The sequence below is a fragment of the Rousettus aegyptiacus genome, unplaced genomic scaffold (assembly GCF_014176215.1).
Source record: "Rousettus aegyptiacus isolate mRouAeg1 unplaced genomic scaffold, mRouAeg1.p scaffold_m13_p_6, whole genome shotgun sequence".
In the NCBI taxonomy this organism is placed as follows: Eukaryota; Metazoa; Chordata; class Mammalia; order Chiroptera; family Pteropodidae; genus Rousettus; species Rousettus aegyptiacus.
In genome coordinates, this window is record NW_023416309.1 from 96,334,743 (window position 1) to 96,357,767 (window position 23,025).

At 43.0% G+C, this 23,025-nt stretch overlaps 1 protein-coding gene across 2 annotated transcripts in view; it reads left to right on the top strand.

Moving 5' to 3' along the window:
• SKAP1 (src kinase associated phosphoprotein 1) overlaps window positions 1–16,436 on the top strand; it is a 244,345-nt gene extending 227,909 nt beyond the window's left edge. For both annotated transcript variants that reach the window (XM_016164621.2, XM_016164622.2), the window contains exons 12-13: window positions 14,161–14,269; window positions 16,074–16,436. In XM_016164621.2, coding sequence (XP_016020107.2) covers window positions 14,161–14,262 — 102 coding nt within the window. In that variant the 3' untranslated portion in view covers window positions 14,263–14,269; window positions 16,074–16,436. The remainder of the gene's footprint in view (window positions 1–14,160; window positions 14,270–16,073) is intronic.
• Window positions 16,437–23,025: the final 6,589 nt, after the last annotated feature.

Sequence of the window (23,025 nt, forward strand, 5' to 3'; positions counted from 1 at the left end):
AGTGTTTGTTCTACTATGGGAGATAGCTTAAACACCCACTTAAAAATGAAGCCTCCTGTTCCAGAAGTCATTTACAGTGGTAACTTGAGCTATCCAGCAGATAAAAGAGAGAGAGAGAAATTCTTTCTCAATTGCCTAGAAAGGACAGGCGGTCCCTGCATGAGGCCTAGCATTTAAGGTAAATGGAGTCAGTAGACTGCATTGCTTGAGCTTATGTTGTGTGCTTCCCGATTTGGCCTTAGGCTCCTCCAAGGTTTGTCCAGCTACTTATTTCCATGGAGCAACAAATTGGGCACCACGTAAGGTTCATACTTACATGGAGGCTTAGCTGGGGTGGAAAATATTCTTGTGGCCCAAACACACCAGGCTTTAGTTGTCTTCTCTGTTGATGTAGTTGATATGAAAACAGGGAGCCTTACAGACAAGGTCAAGTTTAACGTCAAACACATGTTGCTATGAGATGGCCATGGGCTTTCTGTGGACGACGGTGGACCAGTATTGTCACCCTGAGTGACATTTAGCTTCTAGCACTGGGTTGAAGCTACCTAAGCTCAGGCTGGATCCTACCTCCAAACCCAGCTCCTAGCTATCAGAATACAGCAGGTCTGTACCCAGCACACCTGGACTATGTTAACGTACCCCCCTGTCTGTTATACTGGGATTTTGAAAGTCCAGTGTTCTCCACCTGCTCCTCCAAATCCTTCAAAGGACTACTTGAAAGAATGTAGACCTTTCCCCTCCCTTGACCAACCTCTCCAAAAGAGATTTGTGTGTTGTCAAAATTATCTGAATGCAGCAATACTTCCTTTTTTAAGTGTGCTTAGTTGAATGTGACAAGAACCGTCATAAAAACAGATAAGTTAATTCCTTCGATTGCTTTAAATGAAGGGGTTTTTTTGGTGCGTTTTTTTGTTTTGTTGTGGTGTGTGTGTGTGTGTGTGTGTGTGTGTGTGTGTGTTATGTTTGTTTTTAATTTCAGGGCTCTGAGGGAAAGGAGGTGTTTGGTGACATCTAGTGTCCATTTAGGACTTCCTCAAGCACCATTACCTTCTGCTTGGCCGAGTGGGGGATGGGCAGGGTTATTTGGGAGGTGATCAGGAGTAGTAAGTGGGGAGAATATAGGCCTGGGGCGCAGGCTGCCCAAACAGTGTGATGAAACTGATCAATGCCTGTCAAAAGGCTATTATTCACCTCTGACCTAACCAAAGGCGGTGACAAAGGAGGGTACCATTGTAAAATATCTTTTCTTATTTATGATGATATGAAAGAGAAGCAGAAGCTGTCCCCACCACCCCATTTCATGTTAACAAGCAGGTCAGCACTGTGCTGTGATGACGAAGATGATGATGATGATGGTGTTTTCTCTCATTAATAACCCCTATGGGAGGCTATAGAGTTAGGAGGATGGGAATGGGGTTTGGGGTCAGCTGGAAGGCAACGGTCATACACCGGTCAAATTCAGTAGAGGCCATTCCTTTCCCCCAGACAGGAACCAATCGTCTAGAACAAACCCTGGCAGCCTCATTCCTTCCAGGTAATTTTTATAAATGAGGGGACACCCATTCCAAGGGAGGACAAAAGGGAAAGGGTGTTTGTGTGTGTGTGTGTGTCTGTGTGTGTGTGTGCGTGCGCACGCAAATGTGTGCATGTAAGCCTGCTAACAAGAGGCCAAACTGCGTATCAACCATATCCTCCAAATCCTGGCCATTTATTATAAAACCCATTTTTTTTAAAAAAAAAGAGAATAAAACTGGCATTTCCCACTTTAATCTCCTTACTCCCAAACTGTTATCCTAGACAGGACAATTTACTTTCTACACACACACACACACACACACACACACACACACCCTTTCAATCAGGTGAAAAGTCCCAGATCAAATAATTAATTCTGAGCCCCAGATGGAAATGTTTACCTAGAACCATATAAGCTACGGCAGGTTTAGGTGAACGTTCAGAATCACCCAATGCTGTACAAACTCCAGTGTAAAAAATTCCAGCCATTTATTTTGCAGTGAATTTATAACAAGTGCTGTTAAAGTCTTCGTCTTTTGACAGAGGTAATAATAAATTCACTGTTAAAGACGATAGTTTAATTCCTTATACCTCCAATACCGCGCAGAATAAACCATATTCATCACTGAGTAATTTTTTACCACATAAATCTTTAAAACTAACTGGTGAAGGCTGTTGAGACTGAAATATTGTGAATTTATTAGATATGCCCATGTAGTATTGGATTCAGAGGTTTCCATTCGAATATATTATGGGGAAAATTTGTGTCTTTAACTGTGACATTCCCTCCACTTCCCACTGCCAGTATTATAACAAGCAGCTCCTCCAGAGTCAACTGCACGTTTATTAGACAGAGGTTTAGTAATAAACTCCTCACTAATCTGCCAAAGAGGCTGCGTGACATTTCGGTGAGACGCTCTATTTAAAAGGAGTCACAAAAGCTTTGTTTCTGTGTAATTATTTTCTCAAAAGGAACTCAGCCTCCCCAAACCTCTGTCTGCCAGTGTTTCTTGGTAGTGTATGGATCCAGCTCTCCAACCAAACTAACAAAATGTTGAAGCAAATTATAACTTCATCGCATACGTATAGGGCAGTAACTTCTATGCAGTTTATAGGATTAGTAATGAGGGGCTTGGGGTACTTGGTGAGAACACAGAAAAGCTGGAATTAGATGACATTGCCAGATGTATGGTATTTAAGGCTAATGAAAAGATTATATTGATTCTCAAGCTAGAAATAATAGACAATGGTTTCAGAAAACTCGCTATTTAAAAACTTTCATCCTGACATATGACACATTAAAGATACAATTAAATCCTCAGATTTAAACAAAAAATCCTTTTACTCTACCATATTAATTTTGAGTGAAAATCTGGGCCTGTTAGAATAGTCTGAAACTCTCTCATCATTTGCTAGTGAAGTGACATTTAAACAAACCAATTGATTACATCAAACTGTAATGTCCTCTCCAGTTTCATTAAGGAAACATTGACGTTGCTAGAATGAAAAATATTTTTTTTCTTTTAGATGCAGAAATGTGCATCATCTCTTTAGCTAAGTAAGAGCTCCAGCGGCTTCTCTGTTCCCACTAACATTCTGTATTTGGGAAGAGTTCCAGATCCTAAAAACTTCCAAAGAGCAGTGTGAACTTTAAGATTTTTTTTTTAATAAAATAGGTTTCTAACTGTTAAACAAAGAAGAAAAATCTCCTGGCAGTGCAAGACTGCAGCCCATCAGAATAATTGTTAAAAGACAGACCCGGCTACAAAGATAAGCATAACACCAGCAATTAATATTCAGCATTTCACATTATAGTCAAGAAGCCGTGCTTTTCTTTATGATGTGGCTCATAAGCTAAGAGTGTTGGGAGCCAGACTCTAAGCTCTGCCTTTTTTTTGTGCATGAGGATTAAGGAGGAAAAAAAAAAAAAAAACCAGTGACAACAATCCTGCTCCATCTGTAAATGAACAAACATCTTGATTTTATAGCTATTTGCTTTGTAAAACTGAGGAATGAAACAAAAATTACTGGATGCCTAAGTAACACTTTAATTCCAAATTCATTTACGCTGTAGCTATGTAGTTGTCACAAACCATAATGCAGTATTTAATTAAAATAACAGAAGTACATCTAGATATGTCCTGCGGTAGCTATCACCAAATTATAGTCTATGCCATCCGTATTTTATTTATGAAACGGCGGATTCTAAGGTACAAGTATGCTGATACAAAAGCATAAGCGTTTTAAACCTGCATTTTTAGAAAGGCTCTTTTTTTTTTCCTGCTGTCTCTTTAAATTTTTCTTCCTTCTATCTTTTGGGCAAAAAAGTGGGATTGTTTTGATGTCGATAAATATCTCTCTTTCTAACTCTTGCTTTCTAACTGCTGACCTCCTGAGTCTTCTGGCTGTGAAACCCACCCCGTCTGTTGTCATGGAAAGGCTTGTGAGGTTTCACTGGAGCCACAGCAAGCGTGGCACATCTTAGCAGAATTTGGATGTGGATTCCAAGAGGGGAGGAAAAAAGCAAACCCTTTTCAGGCTTGGCATGCTTCTTCCTATGTAATCTTCCTCGCGCCTTTTCCCCCACCTATAAAATACCCACTACAGTTTACACGCTTGCTTGCTCTACTTTGTGGATGTTCACATGCAGACATACTGCTCCTTTTCATAAACGCATAGCATCTATCTTACACGCACCCACCATCTATCTCCTTGTTCACATTGGCTGTCCCATCCACCTACTTGTCTGCAGAATTATGTTCAGCAAGGTCCCGATTTATAGGAAATAAATAATGAAAATGGAATGGACTGGGAAAGATAATCGAAACATTCAAATTGTTATTTTTCACTGTACTTTCCACAAACAGAGCATATATAAACACCTAGCAAAGGTGTTGGCTGATTCCTAAAAAGCAATGCCTTATGAAACATTCTGACCAAGTGAGTCTCTGCACTGTATCTTGCCTGTTCTGTCTCTCTTGCTTTTTGATGCTCTAAGATCTTGTCATTTTTCAATGGCAAATGATGCTGCGTTATTATTTTCATTTTTTCTGCTTCGTATTTATCCTGTCTATAATTGCAAGTTTTTGTCACCATAAGATAACCCTAAGAATTATCAAACAGAAACAATTGCAAATACCTTTACAAAGAAAATAGCCCTTGCAATTACTGTATAAAGATATTTTGATAATAGTATCATTGGATCACAGCCCGATGATCCTATATAACAAGGGTCTTTTGGAGAAAGGGTTTCTAATACACACTTGTAATTATTTTAGCCCCTTTCACAGGTCACATAAAAAGTTAATTTCAATCGCTGCTAATTTCCGTCCAACAAGAATGCGGTACTTTAAACCACCCAAAATAATTGGATTCAAAACAAATTTAGGAAATTGAGTGTGTTAGAAAGCAAATAAAAATATCCTTTTGGTAAGAAGGAGGGTGAAAGTAGCAAAAATGGCCTTTTTTCTCCCTTCTTTCCCCTTCACAACTTTGCCATTAAAGTTGCACCTACAGCTAGAAGTTTGTCCGTGAAAAATGGTCATTTTGTTTCTCTGCTCAAAGAATGTTATTAAAATGCTAATTTAAAAGAAAAAGGAGTTAAATATCCAGCGATGGTGCATTCTAATTGCAACCATAATGAGCTCTCTAAATGTGCGTGCCCCTGACACACACAGAGCATAAACAGCAGTAAACAGATCATTAGTACCCGCGTTCATTTATTCTGGCGACCTTACCATGACCCCACCGAGGGTAGGGTGAAAAGCAGGTGGATCTGGCTGTGACACCCCCTAGAGGGATCCAGGAAATGAAGCTATAAGCGGTTGTCATGGAAACGCCTATGTGTGCAGATGATGTAACACACCGACAGGCTGTAGGGCTCTGCAACTGGGACATTGCCTTTCCCTTGCCGGAACCATCTTGAGGATTAAATTATTCATTTCTTTAATTCACGAAGCAAAAGGAATCCTAATTCTCTTGGTGATGTGCTACTCTCTTCCATTTATCTAAGGTCTGGAACACGGTGACTCGTCAGCCCCCTCTTTCTCCGAAACCTACCCCAGCTTTCTTAGTCTAGACCCAAATCATGGAATCTGGCAAAATCAAGTGGGAGAAAGGCAGTGGAATCTGACACTCAACCCCTGGACTTAAAGAGAGAAAAATCAAAGATTTTTAAGCTTAAATAAGCAATAGAGACAGTGTCCCTTTCTCATGAGGGCATGTTGGCCAGAGACTAAATGTGTACCTGTCCTGAACGAGATGGCTTTGTTTGCAGCACAGCAGGTTCAAGCCCATACCCGATGTAGAGAACGTAAAGCACAGAGGCACCAGCCCCAGATGAACACATCACCCTAGCAAGGTGCAAGTAAAAGAGATAAGAGAAAACGAGCATCTGCTCACCCCCTCCCATGGCCAATTGAAGGAATCGGGATTAATAAAAAATAATTCTTCGGAGAATGATTCCACTCCATCCTACCCTGTTTTGCACCAAACAACCTCAATAACCTTACGGCAACAGTAGAATAACTTTTCTTTTTTTTTTTTTTTTAAGGAAGCAGAAAAGACCATCTCTGGAAATTATTTTAAAATAAAAAATATCCCAGCCTGAGCATCCCCCCCCACCCCCCTCCCCATTGCACTTTAGATGAACCTGTGATATTGTAGCAATGGCCCTTGAAGTGCAGTGGGGAGGTGATTTAGGAGAATATTAAAGGCAATGTGGAGATTCAAGGCGTCTCTCTCAGGGAGATCTGGAGAAATACGCAGCACAGATGGGCCGAGCAGATTAAACATTTCCGTCACATTGTTTCCAAATTGTGTTGTGGTGCCTGAGGCTGGTACTGCGGTCAGAGCAAAACAGAGCGGTGCAGAGCTGCGAGCTGCACAGTTTATGGAATACATATTAATACGCTGGTCTCACATGGTATCACAATTCTATCAGCTCCAAAATGGTGCTGTCTTTATTGTTCCTGAATTCTGCACTTGGCACCTTGTTTTCTCCCATCTGCAAAGTGTTTACCTTCCCTCTATCCTTTCTTCCTTAGGCAAAGTTCAAGTTGTGTGCTTCTTGTTTCTCTTTCCTTACAGCCCTGTTCCACCTTCCCTCTTCCCTTCACATCTTCTGGTTTTTCCTGCCATGCACACCTTGAGTCTTGCACACGCCACCACCAACAACAATGCCCAGCTGCGCACAGGTCTTGCACATCTCCCTGGCCGTGGCTTGATCATCATCCCCTCACACGCGGTTCAGGACATAAGCGTCAGACAAGGCTGAATGTTCCCTTGCACTCGAATTGCCGTCAGACCCTCCATCTGGCTAACACTTACCTCTTCTGAAAAAGCTCAACTTTGAGCTGGGGAGTGAGCTTCGTAGAATTGTCGCCATGTGTTCCCCAACTGCTTTCGCTGACCGTCCAGCCTTTCCGTGTCCCCTTTCTCACACTCACACACCGTCCCCTCACCCTAAATACAGGCCCATCAACCTCCCGGTTACCAAGTTCCCTGAAATGTAACAATAAATAAAACAGGTTTAATGGAGGCCGAATTAATGATTCATTTCTATGATTCGTAGACCAAAATAGTGGGAAAAAGAGAATGATTGCCAACAACTTAAAATTACTGTATAAAAAACCTAAAGAGGCCACCAAGCTACCCAAGGTTTCAGCCAAGCACTGAACTCCAGTCTTTTCAGATTCCAATACAACTAAGCCACCATCTACCCAAATGACCACTTCCTTTCTCCTTCTGCAAAACCTCTTCATAAAACCAATTTGTGCTGAAAAAAACGAGTACCCATTTGTTTTTGGTGAACAATTCTTGTCTCCAGCCTTGTTTTTCTCAGCAGTTGGAAGGGCGCTGAGTTAGAGCCCTCGATTTATTCAATAATTTATGATATCCTTGGAAAGCATTAAATTTCCAAAGCTGGATTTTAGGAGTAGAGAAATTGTGGGCCAATCCAGAGTAAAAATATGATGTTTTGGGCTGACCCTGGAATATTACAATCTACTCCACCTAGGAATTCAAATTCTCCATCATAACTAATGATAATGTATGATGTGCAAGCACTAATAAGAGAAAATAAGCAATCATAAACCAATAATTCTATGATCGATTGGCTTTTCCCATTCATATATCAAGCATTTATTGATCGTTCAGGTTAGGGGCTAATTGATTATTCTCTTGAAGAGGAATTCTCTTGTTTACAAGCACTGATATAGTGAACTTTAATGGTTAAAAGAACAAAAGTATGGACATTTTCTGGGAATCTTGTTCCACAGAGGTTTATCAAAGCACAATTCAATATGAAAAGAGAACATTTCAATTAGGAACACTCTCAGGGGAATCGACAGTGTCAAGCAGCTTGCTTCAAAAGCCATCTTGTGGGTTGGAATGGAAGCTATAGGAAGACTCCACAACTTTTAAGACACAGTTAAAGAGATGTTGCCTTAAAAGAGATAACCAAGCTTGGTCAGCACTTGAAGAAGCAACAGACTCTGCAGCTGGAGGGCTGAAGCCTAGGAAACCCAGCATGGCAGGAATGCGGATTCTTGATTTCTTTTCACTGTATTTTATTTTTAAAAGGCAGGAGGGGTGGGGGAGGTGGCTTAAAGATGGCCACACTGGGCCAAAATGCAGATACAGATCATTATACTTTCCCCGTAGAGCATTGGTTTGTAAACTGTAGAGGGTTCATAAATCCTTTGAGAATCTGATGAAAGATCTGGGCCTCACCCCAGGGACAAGACACATGTACACGTACACACAAAATTTTACACCAATTTGAAGGAGTTCAAAGATCCTTTCACGTCCATCTACAGACAGGCTAGGGGTTCATAGACTCCAGTTTAAGAATCTGTGTCCTAGAGGATGGTGATTTCCTTTTGTTGGAACAGCCTAGGAGTCACTGAGCCTAGAAATTGAATTCTCATCCCAAGACAGGATGGTCATTTCAGGTCATGTCTGTGCTACTCCAGGGGAGCTATGGAAGAGTTTATACAAATAGGAACCAGCAGGAAGGAGAGAAATTAAAATGTAGCAATCATGGAGTAGGGGTATTTAATCTCTTTTAAGGCTTATGATAGGCGCCTGCTGGTTTTCCCCCTGATATCCCCTGACACCTACTGACAGGGTATTTGCAGCACCACACAGGGACTCAGGGCCCTGTGACAGGAGGAGCACTGAGGAGGTCCATGATAGTCTTGAAACCATAAACAGCAATAGGAAACCACTGGAGGCAGACTCAAGCTGTGCGACTTGCCTGTGGTTGGTGGCCATACTGCTTTTTGTTTATAGAATTTGCTGTTCCTTTTATGGCAGGTTTGGTAAGGTTCCCCCCCCCCCTCATTTATGGAGATTAGCAGCATAAATCCTTTTATGGCAGTGTGCAGTCCCCCATCAACACTGTTGACTGTCGCCGGTGGTGAGCGCCGTGTCTCTGTCAGGTCCATCCAACACTCTACTTCTCTAAGCCAAGAGCTTCTCCAACCAGATAATGGAATCCAAGTAGCTGACCTTCATTGTTAAGACTTCTTCATTTGGAGGGTTCAGGAAGGTGGGGCAGAGTTGATGTTGAGGGAAACATGTTTAATCAAGCCTAGAAATATTTATGATGAGAACAAACCACACATTGTACTATTTTTGAGTAAAAGGCTTCTTAAAAGACTTTGTGGCAAGAAGCAAGCACTGATGTGGAGGGGTTTTTTAAAATAACTTTTTATATTCTTATCTTTTTAGTTTTTTATATTTTTATCTAAACCTATCCATTTTTTATAATTACTATCTCAGCTCTACCATACACAGTGTGTGTAGAGTTACCTCATGGAGAGCCTATATAATTCTGATTCCCTAACCTTGTCACGTGTGTGTGTGTGTGTGTGTGTGTGTGTGTGTGTGTGTGTGTGTATTCCTTGAATGTAGAAATACTTTGAGGTATTTCAGGTCTCCTGGGAATGTCTCAGCATTTTTCCAGTTTTTCCAAACATCTGGACAAAAGGAAGTCAAACTTCATTGAAAACATTTATCCCAGGAATTCAGTTCTTTCTGCCATCTCAAAACTAAAATCCAAGAATCAGCAACTTAATAAAAATGCAGTAAATTAGCACCTCTAGACAAGAGCAGAGTTCATTCAGAGCTGAGGTCTGCCTGGCTGAGCCAGTACTCTCTCCATTTTAATAGTTTAATAAAAATTAGCATAATTAACGAACATCTGTATGATCCAGAGTGGTGCAATTTGGCACTTGGAAACGAGGGCTTAAACATGATTGCTGTGAGTTTAATGTTGTTTTAATTCTTTTTGGCACTGTGCAGTGAAATAAACGTTTGGTGGTGATAGTTCTCGGCCAGATCTCATTTGCATTTTTCTCCCTTTGATTATGAGCAATTGTGGACTCCCCAGCAATTCATCAAAGTAGAAATTATTTTAAAATACCTCGTGGTGTTCAGACTGGGCTGGAGCAATGCATGGGAGGTGGGGGGTGGCAGTGGAAGAAAAGTCTAGAAATTTTCCATTCATGCTTTAAACATCTCAGCCCTGCAGCCCTTTTCGGGTATCCAGCCAAGGGATGAAATCTGGAAAAGACAGTGAGATCCCGAGACCTGTAGGTGCTTTGATTAAGCTCCTAGGATCCCACAGCAGGATATATACGGTCTCTGAGACTGTGTCATGCTCCTTACACGTCTGCCTGCTCTTTCGCTTTGAAGGGCAGAGAGTTGATTTCACTCATTTCAGTTCTCACCACTGTGGCGAGGCTACTACATCTTCGGTCAGCAGGGTCAGTGTTCCCCTCAAGCAAGAGCGCACTGACTGGGAGCTGAGCCTTTGCAGGTGTCCCGCTGTGCCTCATCTGCTTCCTTTTGCATCCTCTTCAAGTTGGCAGAGAGCGCCTTTCCAAGGCTCAGTCCTGACTCCTGGTATTACAGCTAAAGGAGGATGTTGCCAAGCATGAGTCAGAGCCAGGAGTCTTGAATGATCCCTAGGGAGAGTATGCCCTGTCAGCCCCTCAGGTGATGAAGATAACAGCATTTGGTAGGTAGAAGACCACTCTTCACACATGTTTAAGCAAGTCGACTGTGATCAAACAACTGTCAGACAGCATTGTGTCCCCACCTCTGCCTATGAGATAACAGAAGAACCAAAACTAGAGTTTAGGTGAGTTACAGTGAGAGAGGAAAAGACAGTATGTGTTTTCCCTTCACAGCAAGGGCCCTGTCGACATGGCCATTGCTTTGATGTGCTAACATAATGCAACACTACAGGAAAACTTAAGGCAGAATCTGCCCTAACTTCAGTGTTGGGAAATGGACAGGAACATAACTTGTACCAATAGGAACTTTAAAATGTCCTAACAGGCATAGGCTTAGGAATTCTGGATAATTTCCCAAAAGGGAGGGCAGGCTGTAGGAGGAAGCTGACCTGGAGGAGGGAGGGCGTGAGGTATGGTGGACACATTCATTTATTTCAAACTGATTTTTAAAAGGTAATTCTCTGTTCCTTTTAGGATCAACTCAATGGTCTCACTTCTTATGGCAGTTGAGGCTGTCTTTGTGGTATTTAGGGAGCCACTTGGGGAAACTGTCTCCAAAGGCGGTTGATCTCTTCCTGCCACAATCAGTTCAGTCACCAGAGAAATATCTTGGAGTTAGCTGTAACTAAATCTGCTCAACTGAGAGTATAAATCCTCACTGCTCCCTTAATTTCTTCATAACCTCATTTAACAAGTATTTTTTTCTGGCCCCATTCTGTGCTGGATACCATGCTGCGTGCTGGGAATACAACAGCAAACAAAACCCACAAGGTCCTAGCTCTCACAGAACTTTCCACCTAAGGACTGGCACTGAGACAAGGGCAGACCAGCACAAGGAAGCGAGTGTGACGAACTTATTTCCAGAGAAGCACAGGGCACAGCACTGAACCACAGAGCTGAGGCCCCCAAGCAGCCAGAGAGGGGTGAGGAGAGGCTTCTAGACAGTCTAGAGAGACTCAGGAATTGAGATCCAAAGGCTGCTTAGGAGTGAGCCCATAAAAGGGAAGAAAGTAGACTATAACAGGCAGAAGAACAGCTCCAAGGTGAGCGAGCCTGTGGTCCATGGGAGCCGCTGAGACAAGTTCTGTTTTACAAAGAGGCCACTAGATTTAGGGGGCGAATGACTGCTTGGCAGTGAGTGGGACCGAGTCATGCAAGGCCTTGTCCACCTTGTTAAGAAGTTTGACAACAGGCAGCTGAACCCACTAAAATGTTTCAAGCAGAGCAGTGATATTATCAATGTGCATTTTAGAGAGATTCTAGCTACAGAACGAAGAATAGATTGGAGGAGAACAAGGGTGGAGATATAGAAACCAATCTGGAGGTTGTTTCTGTAGTGCTCATGACAGATGACAGTGACGTGACTCTAGGGTATTGGCAATAGAAATGGAGAGAAGTGGTTTCTGATAATATTTTGGAAAGATAATTGACAGAACTCAAGGACTGGTTGGAAAAGAAGGGTAAAATTGGGAATGGCTGTTGGGCTTCTGGCTTGAGCAACTGCGTGGTACCACTCACTGAGACAGAGAACACAGGAGGTAAAGGGAGTTAAGGAGTGGGAATAGAGGCAGAAACGCAGGATAAATTTAAGATCTATTGAGTTTGAGCAGCTTGACAGACATACGCTTGGGTATTGGGATCCAACTTAAATCTGGGCTGGAGCTATGGTTGTGAATCATTTACACAGACACAGTGGCCAAATCACAGAAGTGTACGTATACTATTACTCAAGGAAAGTACATAAAGTCAGAAGGCCAGGACAAAACCCTGGAAAAAAACCACGTTAAAAGGAGGGATAGAGAAAGATGAGCTTGCAGAGAACAGGGAGAAGCAACTAGAGAGTAGGAGGGAAACCAGGAGAGTATAATTATCATGGAAACTAAGAGAAGAAAATGCCTCACGAAGGGCCCATAGTGCCAGCATTGCTGAGAGATCAAGTAAGTTAAGGACGAGAAGTACCCATAGAATTCAGCAACGAGGAGGTTGAGAGACCGTGGAGAGGAAGCCTAAGCGGAGCGATGGAAGCAGAAGCCTGATTAGAGTAGCTTGAAGAGTGAACAGAAAGCAAGAAGTTGGGGCGATAAGTGAAGTAAACTCAGTACGTTTGTGAATTGGGAGTCGGCATAGACGAGTAGAAATGGGAAGTAGACATGTGGTGGAGATTATTTAATAATTGTTTCCAAAGGTGAAACTTGAACATGTTTCAGTGCTGATGGAAGGAGCCATTTACATTAGAAGCAGAGGTCAGACTCCACAGAACCTCATCTCTAAGAGGGAAAGCAGAAAGGTTACAAGAGTACATTATGAGGGATGGTCTTAAACCCAAGTACACATTGTAAGGGACAGTCTTAAATCAGGGGAGGACATCTCTTCCACTTTAATAAAAAAGAAGGGTGGTCGTCAATACAGATACATTCCTATTTTGGTGGCTGACAGTTGATAAATCTGATAGCTTCTCCTTTCTCTTTGAAGGTGGAAAAAAAGCCATCTGCTGAGAGGGAGACAGGCAGAGGTTGGAGGAGGGAGATACACTATCAAAAACAAAAAGATAACCACTTGACTTGGAATTTTAATGTCACCAACCTGGTTTTCTTTCTTTTCCTTTTTCTTAGTAGAACTCAGCAGCTGGGTGTGCAAAAAGCAGACAGCTCCATGATACCCCAAATCCAGTTTAACTTAATCCATGATATTTCCCATGTATTCTTAAATTTTACTTCCTTCAAAAGAAGAAGACATTTTCTGGTGCTTTCAGGAATAGTCCCATAATGTTCAACATCTGCTGCTTTCAAGAAGCTCTTCTGTATTCAAGAAGCTCCATTCTCAACCCTGTGACCGCCCCTTCTTTTAAACCCTCTCATTCTCTTTCTTGTTTGCCCGTCCCTGTGGCTCTTATGTCCTGCCTGTCATTGTTGATGTACCTGGCAACCTCCCACCTCTTCCGGGAGAAGAATCTAATGTTTAGAGGACCTACTGTGCATCAGGCACTTTGAATTGTTTTCCCTCCTGCGGCGTCACTTTATCTGCCTACCACATAAGGGAAGGGTGGTATCATGATCCCTACTCTTACAGAACAGGAAGTTAAAGCTAGGAGAACCTAAGGTCACATGGCAACTAAATGACCAAGTGGGGATTAGATCCCAGTCTGTCTCACCCCAAAGCCCATTATTCTATGCTGTAAGTTCCCGGAGAGCAAGCGATGTTCTGATTCATCATTATATGTCTCATAGGAACTCAAACAGCACTTTGCACACGGAAGATGCTTGGTAAATATTATTGATTTGAACTATGACCTAAATATTTTTAGTGTTCTTGGATTTTAAGGTGTGCCCAACTTTCTCTGAAGAAACCATTTCACTCTTCTTGGTAAAAGTCATGCTCTTCAGGTTCGAGCAATGACATCAAATGTGCTAAGTTTACAATGTGGACAGGAAGATGGCAAAACGAAAAGTTTGCTTTCCTTCTCTAGATGACTTTAATTTAATAATCCTATCAAGAGTGTTAAGGAGTCATACTAATAGTGTCAATAAAAAAATCACCTAACAGAATCTCCCATGCAATCACCATAAGAAATTAACAGAAGCATGACCAAATTCACTGAAACCATTCTCTTTTCATTTTTCAGGAGTATAGCATGTATGGCTGGTGGGTAGGAGAACTGAACAGCCTCATTGGGATTGTTCCAAAGGAGTACCTCACCACTGCCTTCGAAATGGAAGAAAGATGAAGCCCAGGTATTAGAACTACTGCCGATGAATTTGTTGGCCATGCCTTTGTTTCTCTGTGAAGGATGAGACGTGCCAGTGAAGTAGCTTTTCTTCATTTCCCAAAGTGATGCTGAGTCACTATTGAAAGAAAATGAGTCCGAAGTTGTTTTTCCTAAATTGCAGGGCAGTGAGTTAGGATTAGGTTCAACGACATGTGACAGAAAATTCAAAATAATAGTGATTTAATTAACATAGAAATTTATTTTTCTCCTGTAAAAATCTGGAGGTAAGTGATGCAAGGTATCTAGGTCCCAGGTGCCTTCTCTTTTTGCTCCACCATGGGTGGCCAGCATTCCTAGGGTTACCTCATGGCCCTGGATAGATGCTCCAGCTCCAGCTATCATATCTGTATCCTACCCGACAAGAAAGATAAAATGAAAGGAGAAGGGCACACACTCTCCTTGTAAGGACACTTCGCAGATGTTGCACACACCACTTCTACTTTCATTCCTTTGGCCAGAACTTGGACATACAGACAGACACACCAAGCTGCAAAGAAAGTTTTATTCTAGGTAGAACCTGTGTCCAGCTTAAAAATGGAGGGGAGGGATGGTTCATTAATAAATAAAAAGGGTGAATAGCTATTGGGGAACTACTAGGAATTTTTGCCACAAGCATGGGTCTGGGTTTCCGTATCCCCTGCCCCAAAACCCAGGCCACCATTTCCCCCAAATGCCCATGGATTACAATATGATTGGCCAAGATTAGGAACCCAGTATGAGGGTTCCTATGGAACATAATCAAATTAACTTAGGTAATAAAGAACATGGCCTTGCATTTTATGAGCAAGAACCACATCATATTTTAAATCAGTGGAGTGAGTCCTTGCTTTGGGTGGGATAACTTTGCAGTTGCTTTGGCATAGAGCGGGTTTTGCTTAGAATTAGGATGGTGATGGAGGGCACCCAAGGCTAGCATGATCACTAGCTCCATCTTCCGGCTTGAAATGGGAGCAGACTTTACTGCTGGGGATAAAGGATGACACGTGTGAGTGATAAAAACTGTCTTTGGAATCTTCCAGACCAGGGCCCACTCTAGTGTGCAGGAGCAGCTGAGAAGATTCATTTAGGCAAATACATAAGGATAGATCTTACTTTCCGATGCCCTTGGACAACCATAAAGCACCAGCGAGGGCCTGTCACTCATGGTTTGACTTTATGACTTTCCTGACAAGGAATCCATTTCCTGGCCGTGAATGTAGAAGGGTCAAATCTAAATAAATTCACTCTACTTCACTTTGTCATTCACTTAATAACAAAGTTATCTCCTCATTCTCTTTGACTCAATAATTCCACATCTAGGAGTTTATCCTATAGCTACACTTGCACACATGCAAAGTGATATACACACAAGGTTGTTTGTTTGTAATAGCAAATCATAGGAAATAACCTAAATGTTCAATAGAGACCTAGGCAAATAGCTGGAGTACATTGATAGAACTGAATACTATGAGACAGTAAAAAAGAAAAGGATGCTCTGCACTGATGGGGAATACATTCTGAGATATGTTGGTAAGTGAAAATTTGTCCAAAAGGCAGCAACGAAGCATAGGCCAATTTGCTCCATTTGTATAAAACGGGAGTCTCTGATTGCTTATACGTGTATGAGATACCTCTGGAAGGAGAGAGAAAATGTCAACACCACTGCCTCCAAGGAGAGAGAAACTGCATGACCGTGAGGCAGGGTAGAAGGGAGGCACTTTTTACCCTATGCCCTTTTATACCTTCTGTTTTGAATGATAAAAGCAAATTTGTATATTTTTCTCCTTTAGGACACATATCCTTCTCTCTATCCTGCCTTTATGAAGAAACTGATCGCCGACAGTTCCCACCCCAACCCCTGCTGCTCCTCCAGCACCACGGATTCCTCTCTTTGCTGAAGAGACCCAAGACTCTGACACCTGTAGTAACTGCACACCACCAATAAGATAAGGGGGAAGAGGCATATTCAGCAGGCCCGTTATTAAACCTTCCTTGTCCTAGCCCGTCTGATCTTTCAAGTGTCTGCACAGCCACTTCTGCCCTTTCCACAGGCTGGTCACAGAGGTGAGAGAGAAGGAAATCTTTGGAGGAGAAAGCTGCTGGTTGTTTTAACTGATTTGAAAAGCACCAATAAACTTCAGATTTAGTTCCTTGCCATGTGTGATGGTGTTGAGTTTCTTTTTGAAATGGTATCAAAATGCCGGTTCTGGGCATTTGTGCCACTTCCAAACAAAGTAGGAAGAGACAGCCAGATAGAAAACATAAGCCCACATAGGAAAGGAGACTCACAATTGTCTTTCAGGATTGGATCATCTCGGGAACGTAGGCTTGCCTGGTTTCTGCTTGGTTTCTCAGACTTACTTTGGCTGCCTCTTGGTTGTTTTTCTTACATCCTAGATCTCTCTGAAATGTCACAGGGCTGGAAGCAAGTCCTTGGAGTCAGCACATTGGAGAGTTCCTTTTCAACCTTGGTTAACTACCCCATTGTGTCTTCCTGCATCCCAACAAGTCATAGATAGGGGCCAAGGAAGTGCTTTGAGGAGGGTTTATGTATACACAACCCTGTTTCCTCTTCCTGTTGCCTATACCTTGCATTCGGGTCATCTGTGCCTTGACGAGGCAGCAAAACATCGTAGTTAAGAATATAAACTCGGAAATAAATCCCTTTTACTACATATGTTCTCGAGGCAAGTTACTTGACCTTTTAAGCTTTAATTTCCTCACCTTAGAAGAGGTATACTCCACCTCGCTAAGTCATTAGGGAAATTAAAGAACAAAAATGTGCAATGTACTTAGAACAGTGCCTGGTACATAGTAACAGCTCAGCGAGGATTAGCTATTACTATTGCCTGACTCTACATGAGAAATTTTGAAAAATGGGCGACTGAGCCAAAATTTTCTCAAACTACCTGTTCAGAGCAGTCCTGGATGGGCAGTAGCCTTCCTCACCTCTATAATAACTATATTACAGCCCTGCAGTAAGATACCCACTTCACATCCCCAAAAGAGAAAAACTGGGAAGGAAACAGTGATGTCAGTGGATTCCAGGTTTCTCAAAAGATCCCATGCCAGCTATTCATTTCCAGATCTTTTGATCCTGGAATAAAAAACAAGGAAGCTTTTTGTGTATGTGATGGATAAAGAGGTAAGAAAAAGGGACAACTTAGGTCTGGGAGAAAAAGGGAAAAAGCAACACAGAACTGTATCCATAATGTCCCCTCCATTTTACACAGGTGCTAAAGGAGAAGGAACCACTAGGTGGCAGCATATGAGCAGATGAATCAAAGAGAACCAATTGCCTCCAGCTTTAGGAACCTCTGCACCAATCCCAACCAGCAGGTAAAAGACAATGGACATTGTTCTAAAGTGTTTCACTGAGTAAACAACAGAAACCCTTCTTTGCCCCAGATTTCTCTCTCCGTGAAGAACCCCCCCAGGGACGCAAGTCTGCAAGGCTGGGAGGCTAAGAGGAGAGAATAACGTTGTGCCCCTGCTCTGTGACTGAGACACTAGAAGAGGATTAACAGGTATCTGGGACAGGGTCAGAAGGGGAATGAAAAAGGTAACTTCAAGGTCAAGGGCAAAGCAACTTCTCCACTCTCTGGACGGGTCAAGGTTCTCTCAATAGCGTGGATATTGGCTTCCAGCATTTAAAACAAAATCCGCTTAGTGTAGTAGTCCCTTCTATATCTGTAGACCTGAGGAAACAACCATTTGCCATGCTGCAATGGTCTTTTGGCACCTCCATCAACTGCAGGGTAGGTGCCACGTTCAGACCTCTGACCCTTCTAGCTGTAAAATGCAGTGGAAAAAGAAATTAGTTGGCCTTAAAAGATATCAACAAATGGACTGATTGGAAATCTGGACTATAGCCATCTGGCTATCTCTGGCATTGTTCTATGCAGGAAAAGATAAGAGAAAGTTAGATTGGTTGATGAGACTATTAACAGGGCTGACAGGCATTCTCTTGTTAGAGGCAAGTTCCAAAGGAGAACTTTAGGAAGTAGCAGAATCCTAGTCTTTCTGGAGATCAACCTCACCTAGCTGAACTGTTTCCCACCCAATTAGACAGCCACCATCTTAGCCAACAACCTCAGAAAGCAACTGGCTAATCAGATTACCACTTCTCTGTTTGACTCCACTAACCAAATCCCACTTTACTGCCTGTGACTAACTGGATAACTGAGGCTTTAGACCACTTAACTAACCATATGATGTGTAGAATGGGTTTTTAATAGCCACTTATGCTCTGGCATGTGAAATATGAGAGAGCTGGAGTTGTGGGACTTTTTACTTTCCTTGATTTTATGTAAAGATAGGAAAATAATAAAGTTCAGATCCTAAATTTACGAAGCAAACGTATCTCTTCCTCATAGTAAATAATTTAACACCGAACTTACTGACATCCACTGGATAATCTGGTACAGTTTGGCCTATATTGTCAGAACTAATATTTGAGAATACTAAATGCTCTGAAAGCAATCTTTCAGCTGTATTCCATTCAAAATGGGTTTTTTTCCTAATGTGTTTTCTCTGTCATCCGTACAGCAAAATAGCATAGAGTTGATGCAAAGCAAGCAAGGAAGAAACTAAAGTATGTTTCAGGGAGTTTGGTTTTGTTTCAGGAACAAAACTTGCAGATAGATGCCAGGGACAGAGGTACTTTCATCTTTGGCCAAAAAGAAGCCCTTCCCATAGGTCTCCCCACCAGGAGCCACTCTGAAAAGTTATTAAATCTTGAGTGGCGCTGATTTGCTAATTCCCAGAGCACTACCAAAACTGGTGGAGCTGACTTTAGAAAAAGCAGCCATCTACACAGAGGATTATCCCTGCTACACAGCCCAGTGATTCAAACTAATTTTCTAGTTTGTGGATTACCATAGTCCCTTCCTCCTCCCCTTCCCTCCTGCCCACACATTTCATTTCCCATTAGAATTTACAGAGATTGGATAGAGAGCTTGAAACTTAACAACTTAAAAGAAATTTTTCTTCTTTAAGGGATATGAATTATCCTATTTCCCTGTCAATAACTATTCAGAAAACATGTTGGGTTGTTGTTGTTGTGTTGTTGTTGTTGTTGTTAGTATAAATTGATGACTATTCTTTTTCAACCCTTTGGGATTCAATTAATAATACATTTTAAGATGTAGCCCATTTTGTACAAAAATTTTTTATAAATACAATGCCCCCCCCCAAGAAAACTATTGTATTAGAGGAAGCTGAGGTACAATTAATAGAATGACCATATAATTTATTTTCCAAACAGAGACACTTTTAAGACTGAAAGGGGAAGTCATCAATAATGATTCCGCGACCGCACGTGTAAACCAGAATGAGCAGCCAAGCTAAAAATAAGGCAAAATGGTTGCGCAGTCACCAGGGGACTGGGCAGTAGACAGAGATTACCTGGTTCTCCCGGTATGTCTGGCAATGTCCCTTCTAATGAAGTCCTCTCCCCTGCAGGCCTGATTCCCAGGCAAACTCTGCCAACTAAGCTTTCTTTGCCTGATGTCCAGCCTATTGAGAGGCCTGGCATCCCTGGCATCATGCGGCTTGTGGGGCTGGCGGGCCGTCAGCAGCTGTGTGTGTTCAGTTCTCTCATGGGGCCGCATCACAGCCTGCCACCCCTCCACCTGGCAGAGTGCCACTGAAGGAAGCATTTTTGTGGCACTGGGCAGCAGTATGCCATCTCCTGTGACGGGAGTAAGTTCCAAGAGGCTTCTAGTGCTGGTCCTCAAAGAGGGCATCTGGTTCCACTACAGATGCTCTTAACCTGATGGTGAGCAGCTGGCCACCTTTTATCCCCCAAATCCAATCATGGGACAGAAAACAGGCTACAAACACTTCCCTTTTCCTCATGGTCAGACACTCCGTCCAGCATTACTCTGCTTAGAATCACCAAGGTGACAGACAATAACACACCACCTACATTTTCCTGCATGCCTCCCACGGTAGGCATCCTTCTAGGCCTGTCACTAACATAGTCCACCTCTGGGAAAGCGCCTGGCATATGCAGATTGGAGATCATTTCTTCAACGTCTCCAAGGCAGTGCAGAAGTTTGGGGTGGGGGGTGGGGAGAAAGCAGAACTTGAAACTTATTACTTCATTCTGTTAATGCAGTTTCTCAACCTGGTATGATGACATCTTGGGCCAGATAATTTAATGTTGTTGGGGCCACCGTAAGAAGTTCAGCAGCACCCCTACCCCTGGTCCTCTATACACTAGATGTCAGTAGTATCCCCCACCCCCAGTTCTGACAACCCAAAATATCTACAATGCCAAACGTCTCCTGGAAACAAAGTTACCCCTGGTTAAGAACCATTATCTCAGGGCATGTGTGTGTGCTTAGGACCAAGCACAGAGAAACTGCCCTGCATGCCAGAAGTTTCCACTTTAGTCATAAGGAAAAGCTTACAGCTAGGTTAGGAAGACATAGAGTGTAAATGCTACGAATTCCTTAGGGTGTAAGAAGCGGCTAGCCAGTCCCTAAGCTCCACAAGCACCTTTGAGATTTTGCCGGTATTGCTGCATATTTGCACTACAAAAAACGTTTTCAAATGAGCAGGCCCATACTTGCCAATTTAGAGAGCTGCATTACAGCAAGTCTCTCATATCCACAGCTCTGTGGTTACTATCTCTGTTTCCCCTTCCAGTGGCAGAAATCCCTGAAGCTCTGGATCAGGACTGAGGGAAATGCTGTGTGCTACTTCAGAGCAAGAAACACAGGCTCGCAGAAACACAGCACAGAAGAGAGCTGCAGCTGAAAGGTGACTGCTCTGGTTCTCTCCGCTTTGCACTGGGTCGGAGTGGTGCAGTGCTCACTGCAGTCCCTGAGGCAGAAGTGGGGGAGAGTCAGGACAGACTGGCACCTTGTGGCTGTGATTTTCCTGGTCCTTCATATTAGTTTAAGGGAAAGTTTTCTCCTGTAAAATGACTCCCAGCTCTGTGAAGAACCAAAAAATAAAAAAAATAAAACACAACCAAAACCCACTGCCTTCTCAGGAAGCCAAGACAGGACAAGGGGTCCATGCCTTTGTTGTCTTTGCCTGCACAGGCCAGAAAGGAGCGCCATCACTGCCCTGGTGCCAGCCAGAGCCCTGTCAGTGCTGCCTCCCATGGGCCCTGAATCTGAGGCACCTGGAAGGGTTATTAGCAGGATTGGAACTCATCCCTCTGCTGGGACTAGATCATAATTACAGTAATTTTCTAACAGAGCTCGGCAGTAGGACTGTTTAATCAGCATCTGACTCCCTTGTGCTCCCAGCCCTCATCACTCAAGGAGAGGAGTGGGATGGCTCTTAAAGAGACAGTGCCCGCCTTTCAGTGTTGGAACAGATGTGCCTTAATTGGTAGAATATATCTAAGTCTCGTAGCTTATAGAAGGCAGGTTGCATTGCCTCCAACAAACCGCCTCAGGCTCTTACTATTCCAGGCTTTCTGCTGGAGGATTTCAGGTCAGGCTGCTGGGGGGCCTGGCATCTACACCAACCTGGCCAGAGAGGAAGGGACATACACACAGGGCTAGAGCACTCACGGAAGGATCTAACTAACTGCCCCTTCTAAACAGACAGTATGAACGAAAAAGTGCTTGGCCGAAGGACAAGAAGGAGGGACTCAACAGCCACAGATAATTGTAGCTGATGGCTTCCCATAATCTAAAGATTACAGAAGCATCTCATGTCCCTACCCTTCTAGGGATAAAAAAAACTTACAACTTTCAGGTAGTCTTTTAATTCTCACTTTAGCTTTACCATCTCTCCTTTCCTAACATTCATGCCCCTTTCACTGCTCTGTAAGCACCCTGTTTTTCTCCTCCTTTACTTGCGGAAGTGAACCAGGTCTCCCCTGAATGGAAGGAAAATTGTTCACTCTGCTCATTAAGTCAGGAGCACTCTTATCTTCTAAAAAGTGTGGTTCTTGTTATCCTTTCAAGCATAAATTGTCTGTTTATTATATCTTGAGAGTTAAGGTTTGGGCTTAACAGCTTCAAATCAAGACATTATTTAGATGGAACCAATTTTCCCCAAGGAGTTATTTCTCTAAGATGCTAGGACTGACTCCTGCTGGCCTATTGGTAAGCCAAATGCATGCTTGGTATTTGTAGCAAGTCTCGTAGCTTCTCGAAACAGATGAGCTGGGGCAGGAAGACAATATGGAGACAGGAGGTGGGTGGGGGACTTCTAAAGCAAAGGCGTGGTGTTCCTCATCTCTAGGAAGGAAAGTATACGCGTAAGACTAGGACGGGGGACACTCATCCACAGTTCAAAGAAAGGTTACCTTGAGCCAGTCAACGTGCCTGCCACAGAGCTGAGTCCCTGCTGGCGTAAGGCTGCCTGAGAGGGGTGGCTTAGGATCAGTGCCCAGGCTTGACTGAGGAAGTCACTATCTCTCACTGCAGTGGTTATCTGCTTGGCTTTAGCTGTGTCTCAGCTGGCCGCTCACATACAAATCCACAGACACCACTCCAGGCCGACTGAAAGCTCCTGCGGCCTCCGTGAGGCAGGCTGGGAGCTGGTCTGTTTCCATTTCTACCTCGAACCTCATCTTGCATCCTCCCAGTCCATTGTCCTCCCCACCCCTAGATGTTAAGATTATTTGGCAAGAGCTGAGGCATCTAAACAAATTCACAGACATGGAGCTAACTTAATATCCACAGCTGTTAAAAAGTCAAGATCACCTCTCAAGCAAAGCTACCAGAGAGGGTACGAGGTGCCTAGGACTTGGTGGTGTAGATCTAAGGC